At 42.0% G+C, this 13,967-nt stretch overlaps 1 protein-coding gene across 1 annotated transcript in view; it reads left to right on the top strand.

Moving 5' to 3' along the window:
• Positions 1-589: 589 nt before the first annotated feature.
• Positions 590-13,967, top strand: part of gas7b (growth arrest-specific 7b) — a 61,097-nt gene continuing 47,719 nt past the window's right edge. Inside the window, exon 1 of the mRNA XM_082544133.1 lies at positions 590-1,036. Within this exon, the coding sequence (XP_082400259.1) occupies positions 857-1,036 (180 nt within the window). The 5' untranslated portion in view covers positions 590-856. The remainder of the gene's footprint in view (positions 1,037-13,967) is intronic.

Genomic DNA, 13,967 nt, shown 5'->3' with positions numbered 1-13,967 from the left:
GGGACGGACTATGGGTGTGAGCACAAAACCCCCCACCCAGTTGGCTTAAAGGTAGGTGGGGAGGCTTGTTTCACAATGAGTCCCCAAAAGTTTATTCTGTTCATCTGGACATACCGTCTTCAGTGGAAGAAACGTTTCGTCGCTCATCCAAGTGACTTCTTCAGTCTCAGCTGACTGCAGGTCTCCCCAGTCTTATAAACAGTCAAGATTTACTCACCTGGATGATTGAGCATACATCAAGACGTTTAACAATGAGAATAAATCCGTCCAAACATAAAAAAAATAATTGTTTCACTTTTAATGCTTTGAACTAAATTAATGATGAACAAACTCTTAATTTCATCGTTTCAAAAAAACCAAAAACTGAATGTTGTTTTCTTGTGCAGTGTCCCTTATTTTCTCGGTTTGTCTCATTCGTGTGTTTATTTACCTGCATGGCATATAACTAATATATGTATAACACACGTTGCTCAATTACAGAAAAAAAAAACCCGTGGTGAGGTTTGTGCTTTTATTTTAAAGGGAAACTTAGCCAACTTCCGCTTTCCTCTGCCTCGTTCTTCCTACTTGACAGCCTTGTAACGAGTTTCTGAGACAGCATGCAGGCTGGCAGGCACACTGGCGGAGCAGAGCGCTGAGGGGCGTCCTGACAGCAGCAGCGGTAGCGGCGGTACCAACAGTGGGAGGAAAACAACCTGTTCTCCAAGTTCTCCACAGTTTCACTCCGCCTCTCTACAGCCCTAAAAACCAAACTCCAGTTCCATTAAAAAGTTTGCTCTTTCCTCTGAGGGTGGTGGAGATCATCATCATCATCATCATCATCATCGTCGTGTGGCTTCTTGAGTGAGCAGTGGTCATGTCGGGATCGCACTGCAAAAGTTTGTACCCCTTCAGCGGGGAGCAGCACCAGCAGGGACTGAGCTTCGAGGCAGGGGAGATTATTAAGGTGGTCCAGGCTCTGCCTGGAGGCTGGTGGGAGGGAGAGAAGGATGGAGCCAGGGGATGGTTCCCCTCCAGTTACGTCCAGGTCCTGGAGGTAAGGCTGCAGAATCGATTGTTTTGACTTTTTACTGCATTGGACTGCATTAGATGAAAATGTGCTTGAGTAAATTGAACTTATTTGGCTTTAATTTTGATGAAAACAAGCAGAAAAGTGTATTTTTAATGCCTGTGTGACTCTTGACACACACACAGTAACAGCTTGGTTTGAACAACAGATGCAAACTTGAAGATAAAGACAGCATTGAATGATGCTCTAACAAATAGTTTTCCCGTGCTGTGCTTATCAGATTAACTCAGACCTTCCCAGCAGTCACCTCTCCGCCTGGCTCAGCGGCTGCGCACTTCCTCATTCCATACGCATTCCAATGAAGCGCTCAGGTCTCCTCTCTGTGCGCCTGACTGCTCTTCATGGTCAAAACCTTTCAGTCCTCGCCCTATCTATCCCCTCTGTGGGTTTAGCCACACTGCTGCTACAAGTCTCACTAGATCTCATACCTTAACATCGGCATGTATGGCTCTGAGAGGAGTAGTCGGTTTTTGACACCACCCTGTGTTCTGAGAGTTGGTTACAATCCTGTTGGGCACTAAGCCCAGCATTCTCAGCGATGGCATTTTTATCTTATCTAGATAGCATATGCAGAAACTTGATTAGTGACAGCTGAATGGTGCTGATGAAAAAAGGGCCATTTGCAGGGGTAAAACAAAAGACCGTTCAAGCACAGCATCTCTTATCTGGTCCCAGACCAGTTTAGGGACAGAGCTGATGGGTGGGGCAGTCGGGTGGTGCAGGTTGAAGAGTTTCATCAAGCAAACCACAGTGAGCTCTAAAGGTGCAACATGTTGGAAATGAAATGGCAGAAGGGTGATGTTCACATGTTAGTGTTTTAATCATGAGTTTCAGTATGATATGGCTCCAAATAACTTTAATGAATCATGACACTGAAAGGTGTGAAAAGTTGCCTTTTATAATGAGTAAAGGCCAGGCAGAAGTCAGAACTACAGCCCCATACACTCCCATGTTACACTGCTAACACAAACCCCCTTTGGGGTCGTGTCAGGGAGGGGATCCGATGTAAAACTGGTCAATCAAACATGCGTCGCTAGCCGCTGTGTTGACCCCTCATAGCAAGGGAGCAGCAAAAATAGCTTTTTAAAAAGATCTCTATGGACAGTTTCCCTCATCATAGTCAGTGCATGATGGGTAGTTTGTTTTTAAATCTAAAATATCCACATGTGCACTGGTAAGACCTAAATGTAGGGACATTGCTGCTTTGACTGATGCATGGACAGAGGTAGCTAACGCTCCCTCGCAGACTGATCAGCACCAGAGCCCAGATTACTGTAAGAAGTTTGAATACTGAAATAACTCGAAATGATTCACCGCGGCATGTGCATGTGTGTACATACATGTGTGTCATCTAGGAAAAATGTGGTCCTGGAAAGAAGTACCACAAACATAGTTTTGTGTGCTCTGGCAGGTGTCTGTTTGTCTGACTGTCTGCCGGTCCACGGGCAGATTGTGTCAGCTTTGTTTGAGATGTAATTACAAGACTTCACAGGTGTGTAGTAGAAGGCTGCATTCCACAAGGATGTGTGATTCCTTTTTGTGTCTTTGACATTGACGACATTTCATCTCATTTTGATTTTATGTGTTTTTGTATCTTTAGGTGTTTTTTGTTGTCTTTGAAGTAATATTTTTCTGGTTTTTCTGATCATTGTTTCTCTGGACTTATTTTATCCCTTTTTTTGTTTTTTGGTTGTTTTGTGTCTCTTTGTGTCTTTTTGCTGATTTTGTCCCATCCTGTATTTATTGTGTCTTGTATTTTTAGGATTATTTTGCATGACTTTGTAGTCATCTTTGTCTGGCTTCAAACCTTTTGTTTCATCATGATAACACAGCAGTCCTTTTAAGCATAGTGCAAATTCTACATGTCAGTCGCACAATAAACAAACATTTGCTTGTTTCTTACTGGTATAATCTTCATTGTTGCTGTTATTCTGTGGATGAAGGATGAAATATAGTTGCATCAGAGCTAGACTGAATGCACTACGATACGTTATAGGCCAGAAATCACCTTTGAAATGGTCTTAAAAACTCTGATTAGGTGCAGTCCTCATGGTAAGAATACTAAAAAGATGGCAGAATATATAATTTTGTAGAACCGGCCAGTCTTCCCCTGCTGGGTGCACTGGCACTTTTTGTAAATCTCTGATGCAATGTGAGGAAAGAGCTCACCCCTTAAACACGGGTGCATTTGGAAACAATAGCTTGCTTATCTGAAACAAGGTGTGACTCATCACACAAATAAAATTTCTCCCCAGTTTATTGTGAACCCACAGAACTCTGCGGTCTGCAGATCATGTTTGATATATTCAATGTTGTGGGTACAACCGCCAGAAGTAACCGCTTACCCACAGTTCCTGTCTGCACCGGAGTGGAATCTTCTAAAAATAACCTTACACATCAGAGAAATGACACAGGAGTAAAGTGAGGAAAGTCACTCATCAGTTAGCTTTGCTGGTTCAGTTTTGAGCTGGTAAGGTGTTTTTCCCCCTGTTCTCTAACAGCATGAGTCAGTCTGTTTTCCCCAACAGGCCAGTGACGTACACTGGGTTATGTTAAGTAGTGATTCTAAAGCCGACCATAGGTGTGAATATGAATGAGAATATGAATAGTTGTATGTAATATATCTTAGTTCTGCAACAGATTGGCAGCCTGTCCAGAGTGTACTCTCCCTCTTTCCGTATATCAGCTAGGATGAGCTCTAGCCCCCTGTGATTAGCAGAAAATGGGTAGAAACAGTTAACTTTGAGTGAACTAACAGTTAGTTGACAATATGAACTAAAACTAGCATCAATGGCATTTTTTCCAGCATCAACAAAAAGTGCAGGTACTCCCCAAATTAATTTACTTGTCCAACTATGATTGCAGGGGGATAGTTATAGTGGGATTAACCTAAAAGTTAGCAAAAGTACCAGTTCCAAGAGTGAGGTAAAAACAGAAGTCGAAGTGGCCACAACCCTATAAAATACACTTTAAAATTCAAAAGGGATATATATATATATAGGGTATATATATATATATATATATATATATATATATATATATATATATACCCTATATATATATATATATACCCTATATATATATATATATACCCTATATATATATATATATACCCTATATATATATATATATATATACCCTATATATATATATATATATATATATATATATATATATATATATGTATATATTACCTGGGGTCTTGCCTGGTGTGATAGACCCCAGCCTCTATGGATCTTGTGCTCAGAGCTTGTTCTTGTGCTGCCATGATTAGTGCCTCTGTGCTGTCTTTCAGTCCAGCTTTGTCCAGCCACTGGTAGGATTTCTGGATATCAGCCACCTCCTCTATCTGCCGGTGGTACATACCGTGCAGGGGCCTGTCCTTCCATGATGGTTCCTCGTCTCCCTCCTCTTTCTTTGGTTTCTGCTGCCTGAGGTATTCACTGAGCACTCGGTCAGTTGGGGCCATCTTCCCAATGTATTCTTGGATGTTCGTTGTCTCATCCTGGACTGTGGTGCTGACACTCACCAGTCCCCGGCCCCCTTCCTTCCGCTTAGCGTACAGCCTCAGGGTGCTGGACTTGGGGTGAAACCCTCCATGCATGGTAAGGAGCTTTCTTGTCTTTATGTCAGTGGCTTCTATCTCCTCCTTTGGCCAGCCTATTACCCCAGCAGGGTACCTGATCACGGGCAGGGCGTACGTGTTGATGGCCCGGATCTTGTTCTTACCATTCAGCTGACTCCTCAGGATTTGCCTGACCCTCTGCAGGTACTTGGTGGTTGCAGCTTTTCTAGCGGCCTCTTCATGGTTCCCATTCGCCTGCGGGATCCCCAAGTACTTGTAACTGTCCTCTATGTCTGCAATGTTGCCTTCTGGTAGTTCAATCCCCTCAGTTCTGACTACCTTCCCTCTCTTTGTTACCATCCGACTACACTTCTCCAGTCCGAACGACATTCCAATGTCATTGCTGTATAGCCTGGTAGTGTGGATCAGTGAATCGATGTCTCGTTCACTCTTGGCATACAGCTTGATGTCATCCATGTACAGGAGGTGGCTGACAACTGCTCCGTTCCGTAGTCGGTATCCGTAGCCAGTCTTGTTAATGATCTCACTGAGGGGGTTCAGGCCTATGCAGAACAGCAGTGGGGACAGAGCATCTCCTTGGTAGATCCCGCACTTGATGGTGACTTGTGCTATGGGCTTGGAGTTGGCCTCTAGTGTTGTACGCCACATCCCCATTGAGTTCCTGATGAAGGCTCTTAGGGTCCCATTGATCTTGTACAATTCTAGGCATTCCAGTATCCAGCTGTGGGGCATTGAGTCATAGGCCTTCTTGTAATCAATCCAGGCAGTGCACAGGTTGGTCAGTCTGGTCTTGCAGTCTCGGCTGATTGTTCTGTCTACCAGTAGCTGGTGTTTTGCGCCTCTGGTATTCTTGCCAATTCCTTTCTGTGTCCCGCTCATGTATTGACCCATGTGCCTGTTCATCTTAGCCGATATGATGCCTGACAGGAGCTTCCATGTAGTACTGAGGCAGGTTATTGGTCGGTAGTTGGAGGGGACCAGTCCCTTCTTGGGGTCCTTGGGGATCAGGACTGTGTGTATATATATATATATATATATATATATATATATATATATATATATATATATATATATATATTCGGAGCACTAGGTGCGGTGACTCCCAAGCTAGGCGAGTGGCTCCAGCAGATCCCGGGAATAACATCGGAGATCTCTGTCCAGAAGAGCGCAGATATATATATATATACCCGCCTTTCGCCCTATGACAGCTGGGATAGGCCCCAGCGCCCCCCGCGACCCTGAAAAGGATAAGCGAATGGATGGATATATATATATTCTTTTTTTTTTTCTTTTTTTTTTTTAAACTGCCATATACACTTAAGGTGATCGTAAACATATAAACCAAGATAGGTTTTGCACTAAACATTCCTTTCAATGTTGTAAAGATTGTCATTTTAACATAGGAGTCTGTGATCATTGGCTTTCTTTTAGATGTTTAGATGGCCATTAGATTAACTGCAGTTTTGTTTTGTTTTTTGTTTTTTACTCCTACATTTGCTTCATTTTTCAGCTCTGAATTTACAGCTACGCCTCATTAACTCAGCCGGTGCCGTTTGCATGTTGTGAAACTGGTGTCATTAAAAGTTGCCCAATTAGTTATTGGAAGTAACAGTTTGCAATGCACCCATGCATGCACAGACATCATTGCTGGGTTTATCTTGTATGAAAGAAATGTTAAAAAGGTAATTACTCTCAGATAAGATTTAAATTGTTTCCCATATTTCCTCAGAGTTTAAAATTCAGGGCAGAAAAGCAGTTAAGATATCAGTGATTAAAGAAAAGATTTAATCCCCCACCACCTCTTTCCACCCCTGTAATGTTAATCCTGTCCTAATGAGCTTAATGCAATATTAGGTTAAAGTATACCTCTGTCAACACAGACTCTACTACCAGGATTATAGCATTATAATCTGGAATGAAGGTTGACCTCCCACTTCATGTAAGCTAAAGTACACATATTGAAACTTGAGATTTCACAGTCAGTGTGTCATCTGGGCTGTAGGTTGATCAGACATGTTTTGAAGGCTGTAAGATTGCACAATGAAATGACTAATAGTGAAAAAAAAGCCACTTCTGTATTTTCCTCATTTAGTTTACGTATTCAAACCTCTGTCAAAAAAAAATCTGTTCTCTGGCGCAGAGTAACTCCGCTCCCTAACCTTCAGAATCATAAGTGATCATAAATACAGGACATGCATTAATCCCTTTGTATAGCTGGCACATTTAACAATGCAGCTGTGACCTGGCTCTGTTGTCATCTTCAGCATTGTCGCTTTGTTCTACAAACAGCGTCATTCTTCTGAGCATAATGAATCATTCACATTGTAGTTCTGCTGTTTTTAACAGACCAACACTTGTTGCTGCTTTAAAGTTGGGCTAATATTCAAAACAACTGCCTGTTAAAGACCAAAAGCTGAACTCTTAGCAGTAAAACACATTTAATATTTGCTTGTGTTTATCTTACGCTGTGTTTTCAGGATTTATTTTCATCTATTCTTTGTCACCGTACAACTTACGGTCTAATTTTAAATTTAATTACAATGGTTACTACAGCATGGACCTTTTCTAGACTTCTTGTGAACATATCATTAGTTATTGTAACATTGTACTCCCCAACGTTATTGCAAGGATGTTGCGACATAACTATAACGTAGTCCGACTGAGTCAGAGACAAGCAGTAAGAAAATGATACATGTTATAAGTAAGCTTACAAGCTTTGCTCTTCAGGAATGTTGATAACAATTAGAACCCAACTGACACAGGATTTTTAAGAATGATACAAATACTTCAAAAAGCCAATATTCTGATATATGGCCCTATTGACATATAAAACAAAAGCAGATTTCCCTAACATCTGTTTTGTGAAGATGGGATACAACGCACATCATGGTGACCAGGGTTTTGTAGGAAAGGAGAAATCACCTTGTTGGTGCAAAAATACTGGTTTATGGCCATCAGACTGTATTAGTTTTGGAGGCTTTTGTAGATTCAACCAAAGAAATGGGAACAAATCATGTCATTGCAACAGGCAGCGAGTAACAAAGTGTTTAAAGAGACCATTTTAAATTGGTTATGTTATGTGGTTCATTCATTGACCTCGGTGTTTCTATGCTTGACATATTCATAGGTCAGTGTAAGTGGCTTAACAAAGACAACAGAAAAATGGTCAGGCAATAGCCAGTGTGCAAAGAGGAGATCTTGAGAAAGCCTGGGGAACGATTGTTCAAGATCACTATAAAAAATTACAAGAAAGTCTGGCTGCTTGGAAGCAAAATATAAATCACTGGTGTGTGACTCAAGACTTTTGCACAATACTATAGCTGCCAGGTGATGTCATAATAATAAAATCAGGACTTAACCGCTATAAAGGAGCCACTTGGCAAAGGGTTGGAGGTACCTGTTACCTTTTTAATGTAATGGCTGTATTACATATAAAATACATATAAAATTGAATTAAAATGAGTTCAAATGTGTCCAACTGCTCCTAAAAGTGTTTCCCACATATTATTTGGCCAAATATGAGAAACAAAGTCACGCTGTCATGTTTTTTTAAGATGACATCCTCCCACAGTTATCTTGCAAAATCAAGTTTTTATTTGATAAGAAATTATAAAATTGCTGTTCCCAAAGACGCTGTGACTAAAAACAGTGGTATGACACATTACATCACTGTTTGGCTCCTTAATGTCCAACTATTAAAGAGGAAATGAAAGAGCAGGTCGTTAAAGAAGTGATTGACTTTTTTCTATTAGGAGTTCGTGCATGGTTCGTGAATGACATCACTGCATAGAGTTTAGATGTGAGGACTTTTGTCAGCAAATGAATACCATCCTTCCGTCTTTTTAGAAGTTCCTTTCATTCGTTAGCACATTTCCATCTCTATTCTTAATCACCCCAACCCGCTGCACATCCTTTCCAGCTTGATCTCCCTGCCTAGCCAGTCAGTGCAAGTTCTTTTCCCCTTCCATTCGGTCCGGCCTCACACACACTTCAGTAAAAGCCTTTTCTGCCTTTGCAGTACGCCTAGCCTCCCAGCACTCCTGTCTACTTCTTCATCTCTCTGACTTTCCTACTTTGTTAACCTCTTCTTTTGAATGCTTTCCTGTACTTCCCCTTGTGTCACTTTGTCCACGTTCCTCTCTCCAAAGGATACACCAAAAACCACCTTGGCGGTGTTCCTCACTATTCCGTCTGTCCTTTCTCTTCCCTGGCATCCAGAGTCTGTCTCCTGAACTCTGCGCAACAGTCTTCAACTTCCACCTTTTAATCCTCACCTCTGCTTTCACTTGCTTCCTCTTCTTAATTTCCAAAGTCATCCTATAGGCTAGCATTCATTCTCACCTGCTACATTCTCTCCTGACACCATATTCACATATGAATTTACTTAATAATTGGGTCATGATGAACTGACAGGCTTTTTTTTTGCCAATTCACACACCGGTTGAATTTGTTTATGCAAATAAGATGGCAGGTTAACTGATAATAGAATAATTTGTAGTTGCAGTCCTAGCTTCAGCATAAACAGACAGAATCCAGGCCATGCTGGGTGACCCTTCTAAAATGGGTTTAATAATTCACTGAATTGTTGACACAGTGGGTTATAGCCCTTAACAACTGGGCAGAGGGTACTTATATGCTCTCGTTACTCTGGGGCTATATATGACATTTCCATAACAAATCAGGGCTCCCCATGAAGTGTTACACTATTAACAAGGGCACTTAACATGTAACCAAAGCCTTGCAGCTGGGGGCTGCCTGGGGCCACCTGGAGGGAGACTCCCCACCCCCTCAATTCCTTCATATAGATAAAATATTTTTAGTGTAGGTTTCCCAGTAACTTATGGTTAAGTGCGAGTTTTCTTCCATGGAAAATGATGTAATTCTAATTTTCCTATATTTTAATATCAGTATATATTGTTTTTCCTCCAGCTTAAATGCTTTATTATTAAGTCTTCATGTAGCCAGGGGAACTACTGTAAGCAATTTGGAACAAGCTGAAAATGGTGGAGAACCACTTTGTCTACTTAATGCTTGTCCCAGCAGAGAGTCAGCTGTGTTTATTGTGAAACCGGAGCGCTGAGAGCTATTTAGGGGGCTTCTAGTAGAGGTTTTAGGACGGTGATTTAGGCTGGCATAATCCGTGGTGTGGAATGCCGGGGGTCAGACGACTGCTGGCGAGTCTTCAGCGCACAGCCAGGTGTTTCCCCTGCGTGCTGGAAAAGTAACACCACCGCTCCTGCGCTGATGTCATTCTGAAATATACGTAGTCACTTGTTGTCACGGAAAGCAGTTTGTGTGGAAATATCAGCTGGATAACTGTGAAGCACCCACCTTCACAATCACACCTTATCAATCACAATCTGTTGTTTGTTTTGACACTGAAGATGAGCTGTGTTGTTTTTATATATCTCCTTGCAGAAATAATAACTCGGTGCATTGGAACAGACCTAGCAAGGTAGAATGCTTTCATTTCTATCGTTCTGCTGAACTCACGTGCAGCTATTTCAAATTGTAGCATGAGACACATTAGCTTAGTTAAAGTGCAATCATAGTTACTTTCACTTAGGCCTAATTCAGCCAAAATGTGTTGACACATTACTCCGTAATAGTGCGTAAATCTGTGTGCTGGGAAAACTCAAAATGAATGAACATATTAAACTGTTGTTTAAATCTGACTCTCACTCATGTGTGTAAAGCTTCTTTGGACTGAGCTCGGCTGAGGGTTGTGCTGTGAAGAGTATTTGCAAGCACGCATTGTCTGAGCTACATGGAAGATGGATGGTGTTGGTAATAGTTTATGTATCGAGTGTTTTTGTTGCTGGGATTATAGACTTGTTTAGGCATGTAAATCATATGGTCATTTTCTTTCCTGACATGACCATATGATTTACATGCCTAAACAAGTCTATAATCCCAGCAACAAAAACACTCGATACATAAACTATTACCAACACCATCCATCTTCCATGGGAACTCCTGGGATCTTTAAAATCTGTTGCTGCTGTACAGCTCCATCTCCAGGCAAATGTTGCTAATAGGTATAACCATACCTCTAGAAACTTAGTTAACTGTACTAAACCTAAAGGGTGGAGTCCCTTTTTGTAAGCTACAACTGTCTAGTTTCTGTGTGATGAGATTATACTGCTAAAATAATAACATAAATCTAACTTCCTTCCTTACTATGAGATTGTAATCACTAGAAGATGTGGGGGTGGTTGTCAGCTTGTTAGTTTCTAAAAGGTGCTGCAAGGGGATGTTTTTCCCTCTGTTCAACAGTGTAATAATAAACATGATGTCTACCCTTCAGGTCAGTGCTGAGACTCAGAGGCAATGTTTCTGTTACCTAAAGCTTATTATTTTGCATCCAAAGTTTATGGTCACAGCTGAGAGTTGGAAAATGTGTTGATGCAATGATAGTCAGCTCCTTCTTTCACTCCTACTTTCTAGTGCAGGGGTGTCAAACTCCGGGCCTTGAGGGCTGGTGTCCTGCAGGTTTTAGATCTCACCCTGAGTCAACACACATGAATCAAATGATTAGTTTATTACCAGGCCTCTGGAGAACTTCAAGACATGTTGAGGAGGTCATTTAGCCATTTGAATCAGCTGTGTTGGATCAAGGACACATCTAAAACCTGCAGGACATTGGCCCTTGAGGCCTGGAGTTTGACACCTGTGCTCTAGTGCAGCGGTCCCCAACCTTTTTTGCGCCACGGACCGGTTTATGCCCGACAATATTTTCCTGGACCGGCCTTTAAGGTGTCGCGGATAAATACAACAAAATAAAACTAGTACCGGTACCGAAAAAAAGAAACTTTATTCATAACACACGTGAAAAGACCAAGGAAAACCGAGTAAACGATAAAAACGATAACAAAATAACGCTGAAAACCGATTAAAAACCCTGAAAACCATACATTTCACACCTGAGCCTCAACTCTCGTGGCCCGGTACCAAACGACTCACGGACCGGTACCGGTCCGAGGCCCGGGGGTTGGGGACCGCTGCTCTAGTGGATCAACTGTTTTGAAGAAATCCACCAATTTTGTAGGCATTATGGATTTTATTATGGACTTTGAGGTGGAGATCTTCACAGGACCAAAACAGTCTCTGAAAAAACACAAATCCACTGTAAGTAGATTTATAGATCCCAAGCACCGCAAGACCCAACCTGAATAGACCAGAGAATAAGAGAATTTATCCAAAATGATGCTGACCTAGAAACCCAACCCAAACTCTGCTGGTATTTAGGTACTGAACATGTTGAGACAACCCAATTTAAACTAACTAGAATTTGGTCAATTTGGAATTGGGTAAGGTCGGAACACGTCAGTTCAGGTGGGAAACGCCAGATAAATTATAACATCTATAACGAAGTCTATCAGTAGGTAATTCCCAACATGACACACACAGTCTTAACCAGGAGGATTAGGTGGGACAACCTGTACTAACTGGAACATTTATGACTCTTTTCCACTAGCCCCTAGTGGGCTTGACTTTGCTCTACTCTATTCAGTTTCAGTCGTTTTCCATTTCAGTTGAGCACCACCTCGCTGTGGGTGGGATCGTTATAGCAAGGCGCCCCGAAAGTCCCGTGACGTCTTTTGTATGTAGTACAAACACAACACAATAATGGAGGCGATGTTTTGATACGTACTCAATCATCCAGGTAAGGAAATCCTAAAAAGTTTATGCCCTTCATCTGGACATAGAGTTTTAAAACGCAACGTCGAGATGATCAGAATCAACTTTTTGGGAATGGAGGCGAAGGTATAACTGCTATAGATATAGGTGTATAGATCTGTGTCAGACTCTAGGTAAAAGACGAGAGCCAGAGACCACACTGTTGGTTTGTGGTCAGCCATTTCCTTCATTGGTTTGATTCTTGTTAAGAACTCACTCTCATGATTCATCCAGTGTCATGACTCCCTGGCCAATCAGTGGCATGCAGTCTGATGGCGTTGCATTTGTGGCTCGACGTAGCTCGGGGTTGAGCATGTAGTGAAAGGTATCTGGTATCAGGTACTGCCACCTAATCGTAACCCTAAAAACCAAGTAGAGTAGACTCGAGTTGAGTGGACTAGGTAGTTTTAGGATGGCACAGTAAAATCTAACGCCTCATTTCCTCTAGCGCCAACTATCACCTGGTCACGGCAAGAACTGCATTCGTTTCCGTTGAGAGCTCAGTGAGTTTAGTACTCGAGTGGAAATTGGAATAGAGGATTGAGACCATATCCGATCTTGAGATAAGCAGGCTCGTGCAGATAAGCTCTGCACGCTGGTGAGCACGTTCCTCCGCATGCAGAACATAGCATAGTAGGACATTATTTGTACGGGTGAAGTAGAAAAGTCACAGGGCATGTGAAATTCACATAAACTTGTAGAGAGCAAGATGTAACAGAACGGGCTTTGTTTGTTGTAGTGAAACACACTCTCACACACACATATATGCATGTGCTCAACGATGAGGCATTGGGCAGACAATGACAGTTTGTGGGAGCATATGCACAATATCTCTATGTGACTGAGTGCATGTTTAAACAGGCATGTGAATCCCTCCTCCTCCCCGAGTGTCTGATGTGTCTCTAAATCTGGGAATGTGGCTTTGCTTTAGGCTCCCACATCTGCCCAAACCAAAACAATGTCTCCCAAGTAAAGATATGGTCCGCAGACCCTGTCACTCTGTTTCCCCCTTCAAGAACTGTTTAATTCTTTCACTGCACCACCCCTCCTACATTTACTTTCGCTGTGTCTTGACACTTTTTTCTCCTTAGGTCTAGTAGGCGGCGGCCCAACACGCATGTGAGAAATTTCTCCCCCACTGAGCGAGCCCAGAGGGTGAGGAGGTCAGTGGTACAGTCTCCTCTGAGGCCCATTCATAACACAGATGATAAGATATGTTTTCAGTGGTTCGCATGTGAGTCTTAAAGTTTTTGTTTCACATCAGTTTTTGCCAGTTCCCAGTATAACTTTCATCTTTACCGTTTCCTTTTCTTTTTCCCAAAAATGTTTAGTTTGTATTAGTTTCAGTCTTACTTTGTTTTGTGGATGTCATTTGTCAGGGGAAAGAATATCATCTTTGTGACAGTTTCACATTTTGTAACCACACCTGGCTGGATCATCATCAGATCATTTGGTCCCGGGTGAAGGTGTTGATTGGGCATCTGTTGTTCTTTTCACACAGACATCAGTGTCAGCATTTCATGTGTGAACCCAGGATGTGCAGACATGACAGTGTCGCCCTAGAAAGGGAAGGTGGAGGTATTTATGAGTGAATAATAGGAAACAGACACTTCCACTTGCTGTTACACCTTT

Source organism: Aulonocara stuartgranti, assembly GCF_965226115.1.
Source record: "Aulonocara stuartgranti genome assembly, chromosome: 8".
Classification (NCBI taxonomy): Eukaryota; Metazoa; Chordata; class Actinopteri; order Cichliformes; family Cichlidae; genus Aulonocara; species Aulonocara stuartgranti.
This window is presented reverse-complemented; position numbering and strand designations above follow the sequence as displayed.